The 14,036-nt window shown below is 44.0% G+C and overlaps 1 protein-coding gene across 5 annotated transcripts in view; it reads right to left on the minus strand.

The window, feature by feature from the left end:
* Wdr26 (WD repeat domain 26) overlaps positions 1-10,580 on the minus strand; it is a 33,249-nt gene extending 22,669 nt beyond the window's left edge. For 3 of the 5 annotated variants that reach the window (XR_015048582.1, XR_015048581.1, XM_085843483.1), the window contains exons 1-4: positions 9,724-10,580; positions 7,914-8,013; positions 7,702-7,806; positions 1,739-1,875 (exon numbers count right to left, since the gene is read on the minus strand). Coding sequence is in view for 2 of the 5 variants with exons in the window: in XM_085843483.1 (XP_085699609.1) it covers positions 1,739-1,875; positions 7,702-7,806; positions 7,914-8,013; positions 9,724-10,085 (704 nt within the window). In the remaining 3 variants the exon portion in view is untranslated. The remainder of the gene's footprint in view (positions 1-1,738; positions 1,876-7,701; positions 7,807-7,913; positions 8,014-9,723) is intronic. The other 2 variants (XR_015048583.1, XM_085843484.1) reach the window with 1 other exon arrangement.
* Between the last annotated feature and the right edge of the window lie 3,456 nt (positions 10,581-14,036).

A 14,036-nucleotide genomic window follows, 5' to 3' on the forward strand; every position in this document is an offset into this window, starting at 1 on the left:
ATATTGAAAGTTATCAGGGCTGGAGAGATGGCTCAGCAGCTCTATGTACCAGAGCAGGAAAGAAAACACCAGCATCATGTGAATGGCATTAGCTGGTAAATGGCAACACCTATGAATAAGGTAACTAGAAATAAATTGTTAGCCATAGTACCAAAGTATCTAGCAGACTTTAAAATGACCCACGTCACCCACTCACATTAGACATACTCCAGATGCTGAGACCATATTACATAGTTAAAAAACACCATGAAGAATAAAACAGGGCTGGTGAGATGGCTCAGCAGGTAAGAGCACTGACTGCTCTTCTGAAGGTCCCAAGTTCAAATCCCAGCAACCACATGGTGGCTCACAACCACCCGTAATGAGATCTAATGCCCTCTTCTGGTGTGTCTGAAGACAGTTATAGTGTGCTTATGTATAATAATAAATAAATCTTTGGGCCAGAGTGAGTGAGGTTGATTGGAGCAAGCAGAGGTCCTAAATTCAATTCCCAACAACCACAAGGAGGTTCATAACCATCTGTACAGCTACATAAAATAAATAAATAAATCTGAAAGAAAGAAAGAAAGAAAGAAAGAAAGAAAGAAAGAAAGAAAGAAGAAACGAAAAGGAAAAAAAGAAAAAGAAAAGGAAAAAGAAAAAGAAAAAGACAGGACAAGTGGTCTGAGGACAGGCCATTTGGACTGGACACGCCTATTAGAAATGCAAGTGGAGACCGTCAAATGTGTGATTAGATAGAGCACAGCCTGATAAGTTCAAGGACAGCCTGGTCTATACAGTCAGTTCCAGGATAGCCAGGGCTACACAGTGAGACCCTGAATCCAAACAAAACAAAACAAAAACAAAAAGAAAACCATCTATTAGCATACAGTACACTAAAGGTACAGCAAAGAATGAGGTCAACTAACGAAAAGAGCCCAGCATAATGGCACACATCTTTAACCCTAGCACGAGAATGGCAAAGGCATATTTTATGAATTTTAGGCCATTCTGGTCTCCTTTGGGAGTTTCAGGCTAGCCAAGGCTATGTAATGAGATCATGATTCAAATACACACATAAATAAATACAACAGAAAAATAAAGGATATGCAACCAGTTAAGTGACTGATAACTTTGTATGGAGAACACTTGTATGCCCTTTATTGCTTGCTGTGATCCAAAGCCATAAGGTTTATTTTCCTCCTCCTCCTCCTCCTCCTCCTTCTTCTTCCTCTTCCTCCTCTTCCTCTTCTTCCTCCTCCTCCTCCTTCAGATCTTGAAATAGTACCTTCATTGGCTATATGGATTTCTTCCCCCCCTCCTTTACCTATTAAGTATCTCAAATCTTAATATGAATAGCTGAATAGATTGGGCCCAAGCTAAGAATTTAGTAATGTCCAAGTACTTTCTATCTTTAAAAAACTTAATGAACTATAACTTCAGCCAACAGTAAACTTTTTTTAATATTTATTTATTTTATATATGTAAGTACACTGCAGCTGTCTTCAGACACACCAGAAAGAGAGCATCAGATCTCATTACGGATGGTTGTTGCTGGGAATTGAACTCAGGACCTTCTGAAGAGCAGTCAGTGCTCTTAACCACTGAACCATCTCACAAGCCCCCAGTAAATTTTTATAAAAAAATAAAATAAAATAATAATAGCCCCTTCATGAGTCTGGAGCCTAAGAACCCCACTTTCTTACCCACTAAAGACATGGATGCGTGAGTCTGGAGTCTAAGAACCCCACATCCTTACCCACTAAGGACATGGATGCGCTCGGTGTTGTATTTCAACGGCGTCAGTTCGCAGCGTAGAACTTGAAGTGCCTCCAGGACCTTGCCGTCCTCCAGGTATTCCAGGTACTTCTGCTGCAGCAGCAGAAACTTCATCCTCTGACATGACAGAAAGCAGCAGTCAGGGGAAAAAGTCGCTGGAAGTTTCAGAAAACGTTTGTGCCTAAACAGAACAGTAGAAACCATCTACTATGCCTTCTGAAAATAAATTGATAAAGCTTCATGATGACTCAAAATATCTGGTTTGCGAGTCACCGTAGGTTAAATATGACTGCTCAAGGCTACACATCAATAAAACTCTTTGAATGAATGAGTAATCTCCATTAGTGACTGAGGCATTAACATAAGAGAAAAATGAATACTGTTCTTACATTTCTTTAGAATTTTAAATTTTATGTATCAACATTTAAAACTATTCCACCAATTCCAAATTTGCTTTTCAAAATTTCTGACTATGTCAACTGGTCCTATGCAGCAAGCTTTGAAAAGACTAGTGAGAAAAATGCCAGTTAAGAGCCATTGCAAGTCATGATGTAGCAGGGGCACAGTTCAGTGGGACCCTGCATGCAGAGTATGGAGAGCTCTGGGTTTGATTCTAGCACCACAAAAACAACACTAAAACCCTAAACAAGGAAAGACACAGTGTGAAGGAGGAGCACAAGGCACGGGAAGGCAGGACTGAAGAGTAGCAGGAGCACACCAGACTTGGGTTTATCAGAAGGCAAACGGGCTCTCTCACGATACATACTACAGGCTGGTATGCAAAAGTTTGGAGATCTGTAACTGAAGCGGACAAACACAAGCTCACTTGCTATTGCTCTGGTTATAAAGACAAACTTACATCACAAGGCAGGACTGATGGCTGTAGGAAGATTCAGTATCTATTATGCCTGTATATTTGTAATAATCTGTTCACTAACATGTTTAGCAACAAGGCATGGATGAATATTATTTATTCTCTATCCACAAGGATAAAACACGTTCGAGTTATGAGACACTTTCCCATTTTTTCCAAAGGGAAAGGTTTGGTTTTAATATTTCTAATGTCACATCATCATCTTCCTCTAAACTTGAAGGTGATGATCAGTCCCCCAAGTCTCCCTAGACAGGAGCAGCATTTATTAACATTCTGTCTAGGAGGGCTTTTAACTTCAACCTAACCACGGCCCACTGCGTGGAAGGACCTCCTCATACTCGGGCTTTAGCAAGCTCAGTGACAGAGAAATAAATGTTCATCATGTTCAAAAGCTCCACAGAAAGTCAAAGTCTACTCTGAAAAAGTTTTCTAAGTTGTTATAAAATGGTGTGCAGAAATTAGCATGTCACTAATAGTTATACTAAGAGTATAACTGCTTTAGAAGATTTTTACATTAAGTAGTATCTAGAAGATATAAATTATTCTACTGTGTCTCAAATACAACAGTTTATTTAATAAATCCTCACTTGACACAAAAACTTCTTATATAAATCAAGCAACTATTTAAAAACATCCATTGTGAGACATGTTACTTATATTTGGTAATTTAATCTTAAAACTTTAAAACTTTAAAAGGTAAGACAAAAAAAACAAAAATAAACTTTTAAACTAAGACCTACTCCTGTAAGTGGGAAAATTGCACTTACCAATTTTACACATAAAGTTAGACTGATCCTAAAGATTCAGAAACAGACTAATTACCAAGAGGCTCTAAAAAGCGTGCGTGCGTGTGTGTGTGTGTATGTGTGTGTGTGTTTTTATATGTCAAATAAAAATAAAGTTCACCAGGTGACCCAACACCAAGATGAAATTTTAAAATCTTAAAGGGGGGGGGCTATATTTCAAGTTATTAGGGCTACTCGTCATCTTCTGAAAACAAACTCAATTTTACAAAATGAAGCTTCTACATTATTAGCAGGGTCCTGAAGGTTTCATCAATTTAGTGTATTTGTAATTCAAATGTAAAACAATGCCATATGCAACTAGTCATTTCCTCACTGCATTTTCTCAGAAATTGAGAATTTGGGAAACAGTCTTTTCACTTTTACTTCCAGGCAAGTCTTTGATAAATTATTATTATTTCTTAATTTTATTATTATTATTATTATTTGGTTTTTCAAGACAGAGTTTCTCTGTATAGCCCTGGCTGTCCTGGAACTCACTCTGTAGACCAGGCTAGCCTCGAACTCAGAAATCCGCCGGCCTCTGCCTCCCGAGCACTGGGATTAAAGGCGTGTACCACCACGCCCAGCTACAAATTATTATTAAAGTCCTAGACCTTCTCCCTCCCTAAGTCCAGTACGACCAGTGTGCAGGGACAGCACTCAAATGCTACATTTCCCTCACTTTCTCATCAAGATCTTGGTGGAACAGGTTACTGTTGTAGTCTATGAGGCAAAGATGGGGCAGGATAAAGAAAAACAAACACAAACTTCTCTATGTGCAGAGGATGCTCTCAAAGCAGTCCAAGAACAGTTTCTGAGTCATTTCATCCACATTAAGATAACCAACTCCCTTAAACGGCTGTCAAAGCTTGGCCTAGTGCACACCAACTGACATGTTACACAGCTAGAGAGCTTGTTGAGGAAAGTCTTCATCTGTCTGGAACTTTCCCTCAGCTTCAGTATCTGGCACACAGTAACAATGAAATGTATTGTACCTTCCTAGATTTAAAGCTCAAAATACAAGACGACACTCAAGAAAATAAAGACCTTCGGATGCACAACTGATGCTCAGTCCTGACAAAGTTAAAAACCAGGCAGTACTGAGGTTGGCTCACACAGGTGTGTCTGTCTGTCTGTCTGTCTATCTGTCTCTCTCTCTCTTTCTATTTTTAATCAGAAACTCTTGAAAAGAAGCCAGAGGGTGAAGAGCAACTAGGAAACCTCCCTCCAGTTTCTAGTTAGACCCTAGAAGACTATTTTAGATCTCTGATCTTTCATTATCTTTGAACCCAACAATATTTTCATCTCTCTCTTTCTTTCTTAAGATTTATTTATTCCATGTATGTGAACACACTGTTCAGACAAACCAGAAGAGGGCATCGGATCCCATTACAGATGGTTGTAAGCCACTATATGGTTGCTGGGAATCGAACTCAGGACCTCTGGGAAAACAGTCAGTGCTCTTAACCACTGAGCCATCTCTCTAGCCCTCCTCTCTTTCTTTTAAATTCCTGAAAATGAATTCTATTCTTGGACCCTCCCACACCTTGCCCAGTATCTGAACCATTGTTCTTTCTCCACATTAATAGACTAAATTTAACACTGAAGAAAACCAGAAACAATACACATGTGGAGCCTGACTTTGTGACGGCTTTAACTCTGGAATAATGCTATAAAGCAAATTTTCCCAATCAAATCCCGATTCCAAGGAAAGGAAAAATAAATTTTAGTTAAGCTATGGATCTCCAAGCTCTGTCTTACCTAACTTTTTGAGTTCATTTTTATATGTCAAGTCAGTATTTTTCCATTTTTGTTTAGATTATTACTATTACATTAAAAAAAAACAACAAAAGAAAGAGATTTTCTAAACAGTAATTTTCTGTTTTTAGTCTCAAATGACTATCCAGATTTATAAGACATGGCTGAGCATATCAACTTAAGCTGACTGAAAAATGTTAATTTATGACCTTAACATCTAAAGCCCACAACTGTTCTGAGTGCAGTGGGACAGGGAAACAAGGGAGTAAACACAATCAATAAAAACATTCAGGCTTAGAAAACAACGCTCAGCCTGAAGGCTAGGGATACGGCTCAGCAGCAGAGCACTAACTAACCCAGACAAGGCTCGGGCTTCAATTCCCATCACAAGAAATAATAATAATAGCAACGTGCTGTTTGAGACTATAATGTCATTAAGTGTCCGGGTAAATAATTAAGTCATTATGTTAAAAACCCATGTAGTTGTCTTCTAAGATATTACAAATCCCAGCTTATAATAAGCCATCTTCTAGCAATAAAGTTGGGAAGGAACAAACAATATCAGAAAGGTGAAGAACGGCTTCAAAAAATGCTGACCTAAATCATTATAGCAATCGACTGCTCAGTGCTTGGGGGAGACAAAGTCGGACGGGACCCTTTCTTTGTATAAATACCTAAACAGTTTAATGGTGTGAGGCTCAGCCAGAGATTTAACCTGCATCTCTTATTAGATCCTACAATGTTCTACAGACGGAGCAGGCTGTAAAAGAAAGGATTCCTCCGTATTCTCTGTAACTACCTTTCTTCCATTCATGCGTTGCTGCTACTGAGATTTCTAATGAGTCATAGTCTAAACCCAAGCAGAAGTCTCAAACTACTATAAATCAAGTTTTAAAACTAGTGAGTCCATTCAACTTTTTACCACTAGAGTACAGACACAATTTGAATAAACTTAAAAAATGAAAACATACTCCAAGAAATCACATCAAAATATTACACAAATAATTTCTTTATAGCCACCAACAAATCCCAATCCAGATTTTGGCCACTTTATTTTGATTTAGCTCATTCAGTTTGAGCCAAAAAAATGTGAAAAACTTTCCAATTAAAACATACTCAGAGCTGGGCGTGGTGGCGCACACCTTTAGTCCCAGAACTCAGGAGGCAGAGGAAGAGGCAGGCGGATTTCTGAATTCAAGGCCAGCCTGGTCTACAAAGTGAGTTCCAGGACAGCCAGGGCTACACAGAGAAACCCTGTCTCAAAAAACCAAAACCATACCAAGGTTTTAAAGCCCAGACATTCAATTGAGGACACTCTCTAATTCCTGAAAAAAAATGTAAGCCCTTCAAATATGGATGCTTAATTACCTTACTCATTTTTATTTTTAAATTATACTATGGAATTCTTAACTCCTTAAGTTAAATCATTTGATTCGATAGTGGTTTAAATTTTTTAATAGTTTGGGTATTTACTGAAAGAATTGATCCTTGAATTTAACTAACTTCATGTTTGTCATACTTCTTTAGACCTTTAATTTGCCTGAAGCCCACTTTCTAAAATTATATTATTACACAGAATTATATAAAGAATTTCAAATTATTTTGCAACAAAGTTTTTAAAAAACAAACAAAGAAACAAACAAGCCAGCCATGGCTCTATCGAGTTTATAAACAAAGATAAGAAGGGTTACTCTTGACCCAATTTAAAAAAGGAAATGCTAGTGGTCACACACTAGCATTTAACAAACAGTTGCCTTCCTACTTCACTAGGTTCCTACTCTTTCCTCCGTCCCTCCTCCACCACACAGGAAACTTCTTTTGACAATATATGAATCAGCTACAAGTTTATAAGCTAGCAGCTGATTCTTTATGCTTTCCAATCACTCATGCTTTAAAAAAACAAAACAAAACAAAAAACACAACAAAACTAAACCAGTCAAGGTTTATGAAAGAGACTAACAAAAAACTATTAAACTGATCTTGTCAAGAATATAAGGATTGGTGAGTGGGGCCCAATAGCCAAGCCTGCACCTAACCTTCCCAAAGTGACACTATAATACAAACTTTCACACCTGTCATTCCCATAACGTGAATGAAAGAACATGATGGGCACATCAACAGTATAATTAGACTTAACTATGTAATTCCAACGATCAGAAAAAACAATTTACCAGATTCTTCAGGCTGTACAGTATAGATACACCCAAGTATATTTTTCATTTTAACAAACATAGTAAATATTTTGAGTGATATAAAAGTATATTTTATTCTTAACATTAATAAGGCTCTTATCAACAGCACTAAAAGCAGGAGAATCTTTAAATTTTTATAAAGTGTAAATTACCAATTGTTTCAAATGACATTTACTAAGCATGCCTTAAAACAGTTAAAGTTCATAGGTTACAATCATAAACAACTCATTCTTATTTATAAATTTACTTTCAAGCCTCTTAAGATCAGATGCCTATAGTTATTAATAACCTAAAATAAGCATAAATGTGAAACTAAGAACAAAAGTGTATTTACCACAATTATTCCCAACAACGTTTGAGAGATTTCAAGTGCGCCTCTTACCACAATAGCATGAGGAGAATGCACTAAAGGCTTTAGTTCATTCAGGTCATTCTCTGCCTGCAAAGAAAAAAAAAAAAAGATATAAAAGAAAACCAGGAACGTCCCGAAATCCCCATCACCCACGCAGCTGCAGTGCAGTCACACAGCTCCCCGACCTCCTTTACCTTATCCCAGTCTCCTTCCATGACATGATTTCGGAATTTGGTAGCAGAAGGATGCTCTAAACGACATCCTGACTCTTGCATGAGGAGATCAACAGTTTGGCTGCAGGAGAGATACAGTGTGAGAAAGACCTGACCAACTGTAGGGCTTTACTCTTCCTAATAAACTAGTATCTACAACTTCATGAAGAAGAAAAAAATAGCTTTAAAACCCTTCATAAAGTAAATACCACCTACATTTCAAATTAAAAACCTTTCTTGAAACTGGAATTAAGCAAGTTTTTCCTACTTTTGCCATTTAATGTTTCAGAAGTTTAAAAGAGTATACAATTTCTAAAAATGTGCTCTAACATTGGTTAAACAAAAACTACACATTATCTATGGCATAGCACTTTGAAAGATAAAATACAAGGTGACAGATGGCCTGTATTAGGTAAAGCTTTCCTTCCAGATACTCTGCTGGTATGGAAAGCCTGCTAGGTCAATCTTTACAATTAAAACAAGTCCAGCACCCCAAACCCTTTCCTTTCTCTCCATACTAAAAATAGCCAATTTACTATGCTGTAGGCTCCAAACAGTCACGAGTTATTTCCGCCTGCTGCTGTCAGCTTGCTCCTTCCCTCGGTAATATATTCTGTTAGAATTCACAAAATGTATTTTCACACTTATCCTTTTCCTTGGGGACTAAAGGGAAACCTTTCTGGATTTTTCTTTGGGAGCTGTTCATGGTTTGGTTCGGTGTTTCTTTAGCGCTCCCCATTTTTCAGCTCAACAGTGCAATTATCAGCTTGGGAGTAGAAATACTTCTGTCACTGAAAAAATGCAGCTCTGCCCCTTTCCCAACCAATGCACTGGTGCGCTCTACACACACACACACACACAAAGCAAAACCAAACAAAACCAAAATCCCTGGTCTGGTCGCCTTCAAATTCGCCTTGACGCTAAGAAACTGTTGCTTGTTTACTCTGTCAGCTCCTGGCTCTGCCACCTTCACTCAGCTCCAGGACACTCCCACCAACCCTACCTCAACTCCCTCAGCTTTTCTTTCCTGTGTGTTCAAAACAAATGCGTTTTGGTTGAACCCACCGTCTACCTTCACCCTACGTTAATGGCCACCCAAACTGTATTTGAAAACCAATGATTCACCAGACCAGACATCACATTTTCAAAAGAAAACCTTCTGGGTTTTGAAGTGGGATTTTACTAGTGTTAGGCCTCTAGTGTGTATACACATACACATACACACACACACACACACACACACACACACAGCCTCTGTCTGCATGACTTCCACTGGGTATCTGACTTCATTATTCCCATCAGATTTACTCGACAGCCTCTTTCCAAATTATGCCAGCCCCTTAGTTCCCATAAACACTTGTAGGCGACTGTCCTTCCTGATTGGTAGTTTGCCTGGGCTGCTGTCGGTCAGGGATGGGGGTGGGGAGGTGTCCCACAAAGATGCCTCTGAGACACACTTGAAAAACAAATCCTCCAAGGTTCATTATTTCCACCGCTCTGATCCACCCCTCCCCCAGCATAAACACCCTCGGTGTCCGCCTTCCCGGACGGACAATCCTGCTCTGGAGGTGCGCGGGGAGGGGTCGCCCTGGGCTTCCACTACCCCTCTCCAGCCCCAGACGGCTCGGCTGGCCTTAAGACATCGGGCCGATTCCCTTTCCTCGACCTCCCCTCCACTCCCCGCAGGGCTGTCTGTCCCCGGCCTCCTGCGCACTGGGCCCCGGGGTCCCCGCAACCCACCCGGCCGCTCGGCCCCGGCCTGGCCCTCACTAGTTGTAGGACGGACACTTACTTGAGCCCTAGGCCATTGAGGTGCTGTCCTATGAGTCTAATGACATCCTCATCGGACTGCGAGAGCCGCTTCTTCTTCTTGAGGCTGCTGCCCAGCTCGGGGGTGGCCTGGGCGGCGGCGGCGGTGGCCGCGGCGGCCCCGCCGGGAACCCCGTTATTGACACTCAGGCTGTTGCTATTGTTGCCAGCGGCGGAGGGGGCGGCAGGCAGGAGCCCGTTGGCGTGGGCCAGGTCCCCCGCGGACGTAGCCGAAGGGGACGACTCCCCGTTCTGCGCCGACAGGCAGGCGAGCTCCGGGGTCTGGCCCTGGCCCCCGCCGCCCCCGCCGCCGCCGCCGCCTCCTCCCGCCCCGTTGGCCTGCATGGTGCCGCCGCTGACCAGGCTGTGGCCGCTGCTCCGCTGCGGGGCGGCGGGGGCGGCCGGAGGCAGTCCCACCACCACCACCACGGAGGAGGAGGAGGAGGCGGCCGGCGAGGGCGAGGGCGAGGGCGGGGGGGGGAGGCCTGCTCGGCCGGCCGAGGCCCCGGGCTCTCCTGCTCCCTCCGCCGCCGAGGCTCGGGGCTTCTTCCGCGGGGGCGGGGAGGCTCCGCCGGCGTCCGAGTCGGAGGAGGAGGAAGCGGAGGCCAGAGTTTCCTCGCCGAGAGAGGCCGTGGTGGGAGGCCGGCGGGGCGCGGCGGGGGTCGGCGGGGCGGGAGGAGGGGGAGAAGGAGGACCGGGCCCTTCCCCCCCCCTCCGGAGGCGCTCGCGGCGCGGCCCGGGGGCTCGCGGGCACTGGGGGGGGCGCGGGCCCGCAGCTGGGAGCCCGGACGGCGGCGGCGGAGGCGGCGGCGGAGGCAGCGGCCGCCTCGGTGCTCGGTCCGTGCCGCTCCGCTCCCTGGTGTGTTGATTCTTCCCCCAGCTGCTGTCTAATGGAGTCCGGGCGCTGGCGTCACAGGAAATGCCTATACTGCCCTCCTCGCTCACTTCCGGCAGCAGGTATGGAACCTATAGGGGGCTGTCACCCGGCACGTGTGTGTCCGGCGGCCGGGGTGAGGCCGTGGGGTGAAGGCGAGGGCGGCCGGGGTTGGGGGTGGGGGTCCGGCCCCGGCGGGGAGGCGCGACCCGGCACGACCTGGCCCGCCTGTGCGAGGCCGCCCTGGCTCTCCGAGTCAGGCGTGCGAGCTCGGCCTGCAGTAAGTTCGCAGCCACCCTCCGGGGCCCTGCAGGTTGGGAGGCGGAGATCGCGTCCTCACCGTGCACCCCGGGTGACCCAGAAAGGAGCGAGCGGCCGGCGTGGAGGGGGCCGCAGACGCACTGGCACGGGCCAGGGTGGGGCCGCCGGCGGCCTGGTTTTGCAGCTTGTGACTTCGAGCACACAGCACAAGGGTGTGCTAGGCCCCTGGCCACCGGCGTCGGGCTCTGCACCCAGGATTTAACCACTGCCTCGGTTTAGGGTGGAAACACTTCAACTTGCACAGCCAAGCACCACACACAGTTGTATCCGTGTCAGTCCAGGACAAGGGAGATGACAGCAGAGCAGAGTGTGCTCCACCCTGGGAAGGCGAAGTCGGCCGTAAACTGCCTTCCCTCTGGGAGGAAAAAAACAACTCGTGGGGGCAAGACGTTTCAAAGGCTGAGGGTGTGTAGAGGCGCTTTGCTTTGGAGTTTTACTGGGTTTGTTTTGTCTTTCTTTTAAGTGCTCGCTCAGATGTCTTGTTCCTGGTTCCTGCTACCTCTGACCAGGAGTGGAATTGGGGCACCGTTTCAGATTCTGGTTTGAAATTTTCAAGTGGCCGGAGTTTCACTGTCCCAGCGCTTTAAACGGCTTTCTTGAGTGGAGAAACACAGCAGCAGAGAACTGAGTAACTATGGTACTCTGTGGCAAATGGCCCACGGGGTCCTAGTCAGTTTCATGTGCTTGGGTCGTAGCATGTAGACCTGGTGTAGACAGATATTTTTCCTGACGTGACTTCCCTTTGGGAGGAAAACAACAACAAAAAGACCAAACAAACAGACCCAACAGCCTCAAGCAATACATCTTATGTCCTTGAAGTTTACAACAGTCACAGCTCAGTAATTTTTAGGTCTTTGGGGACAGCCTTTTTTAAATTTAGAAGTGTGATAAAAATTAGCCTATGATTTGTCAAGAATCCTGAGCTCTCTTCATCTTGAGACTGGGAAGAGAGACAGAAAGACCAGGGCAGACTTACAGAGATCTAGCTTTGTGGCTGTCATGCTTTAAATACACTTTCAGGTGTCAGCTGTAATTGCAAGGTGACTCACATGCGGTGTTTGTATTCACCTGAGACAGACCTTCATTTTAGCTGAGGTTCATAGGGCACAGACAGTATATCCAGCAGAGCCAGAATTACTAGCTAGTCAATGCCCTCATAGAGCCCTGTACAGCAGCTTTAGAAATCTCATTATCATGAAGGTTGTTAGTGTTTAGGCCAAATTTACTTTCTGCAAAATGGTTTATCGTAATCTACTGGTTCCTAGCAACCTTCAGGTGGATCAAGTCAGGAGCTTAGTTTGAGTAAAGTCTGTAGCTTTTATAAAGAAAAGAACCATTTAACTATAGGCCAGGCTCCCACTCCTTAACAAAGGGGGAAGGAGGAGAGGAGCAATGACTAGGACTTCATCACCATCCAGGCTCAGTGCGCACATCTCAGCTTTTCCCCTCAGAGTAGCCAAGATACCTCTTAGAAGTTCTTGAATTTATGAAATCCACATGCATGTGCCCCTTTCTATCTATAGTAAAACATTGGGAGCTAATTGTCTGACTCTAGAGCCTTTTAGAGACAGGTTTCAGCTCCACTTGCTGGTGAATGATTTTGAAATACTATTCTGCACATTCAGAAGCCTTTAGTAACCTCATGTTACCCACATGTAAAAAAAAAAAAAAATGTATAGTTGTCTTGCATTCCCCAGTGGATCTGGTCTTATCTCAGTCTTTCTTTTTCTTTTTAAGTTTTTTTTTTGTTGTTGTTGTTGTTTTGTTTTTGGTTTTTCAAGACAGGGTTTCTCTGTATAGCCCTGGCTGTCCTGGAACTCACTTTGTAGACCAGGCTGGCCTCGAACTCAGAAATCCGCCTGCCTCTGCCTCCCAAGTACTGGGATTAAAGGCGTGTGCCACCGGCTAGGCTAGCTCTCTTTTTAAAAGCCTTTTGTTTTTATTTTATTTTTAGTTAGCTCATAAATTATGTGTTTCAGAATGTACAGTGCACCTTTCTGGAAAGGTTTTAATCTCTTGCCATCTCTGTGAACCCTTTGTCACTGTCGCCGAATTGCTAGGCTTGTTTCTTCTGAAGACCTCCTGTCTTCTCCACAGCCCGATTATGTGGAGTTACTCTGTCAAGACTCAGCTCCTGCCAGGCGTGATGGCACGCGCCTTTAATCCCAGCATTTGGGAGACAGAGGCAGGCGGATTTCTGAGTTCCAGGCTAGCCTGGTCTACAGAGTGAGTTCCAGGACAGCCAGGGCTATACAGAGAAACTCTGTCTCGAAAAACCAAAAAAAAAAAAAAAAAAAGACTCAGCTCCAGTGAACCTCCTTAGGGGAGTGTCTCCCAGCTTCTGGCCTTTGCTAGGACGACTATGACTTGTTAAGGACTCCCCAGGACCGGAGATTGCAGTCTGATCTCATCCCCTGGCTCTCCTGAGGTCACTTAAGGGGAACCTTCTAGATCTCTGTCTCCTGGCTTTCTCTCTTCTGTCCTCCTACAAAAGACCAAGCTGGGGCTAGGATTAAGTCAAGTTGCCTCTTAGGGGAAAGTTGCATGTATATTTAGGTGCTTAATTAATTTCTGTACTATTATATGGGGCTCTATGTGAAAGCCCTGTGGTAGGTGCAAAATGGAGGGACCGCTGTGTCTGGTTTGTTCTACAGTGATGGGGAAGCAGGGATTTTCTGTGTGCCAAGCTGATTGTGTCACTGAGAAGCAGACGTTTTTGGTTGTGCCACCTTGTCAGGGAGGCTGCAAAGTCTGCTGCTCAGTAGGTTGTTGAAGTAATTGGCACCAAGGCCTTTGCCAGTCTTCAGGTTCTCTTGGGACTGTGTATATTTGAGGCTGACAGCGAGGGAGGGTACGGACGTCTGGAGGGCAGAATCCCTGTGTGTTCATCTTAAGGCTGTGTTTTTCAAACTATGGGTCATAACCCACTTGTGAAATCCATGTACTTAGCCATAATAGATGGTTTTAAAGTAAAGCAGAAAATGATACAAGCATGAACAGTCAGGTAAGCCACTTGAGGGTGGCATGGTTATTTTGTAAGCCTTTTGTTTCAGTGACAGATACATGTCTGGGCTTTATAAAGTAAATGCATTTCTTCTCTT

This window comes from Mus caroli, unplaced genomic scaffold (assembly GCF_978045245.1).
Source record: "Mus caroli unplaced genomic scaffold, Mus_caroli_1 scaffold_1, whole genome shotgun sequence".
Classification (NCBI taxonomy): domain Eukaryota; kingdom Metazoa; phylum Chordata; class Mammalia; order Rodentia; family Muridae; genus Mus; species Mus caroli.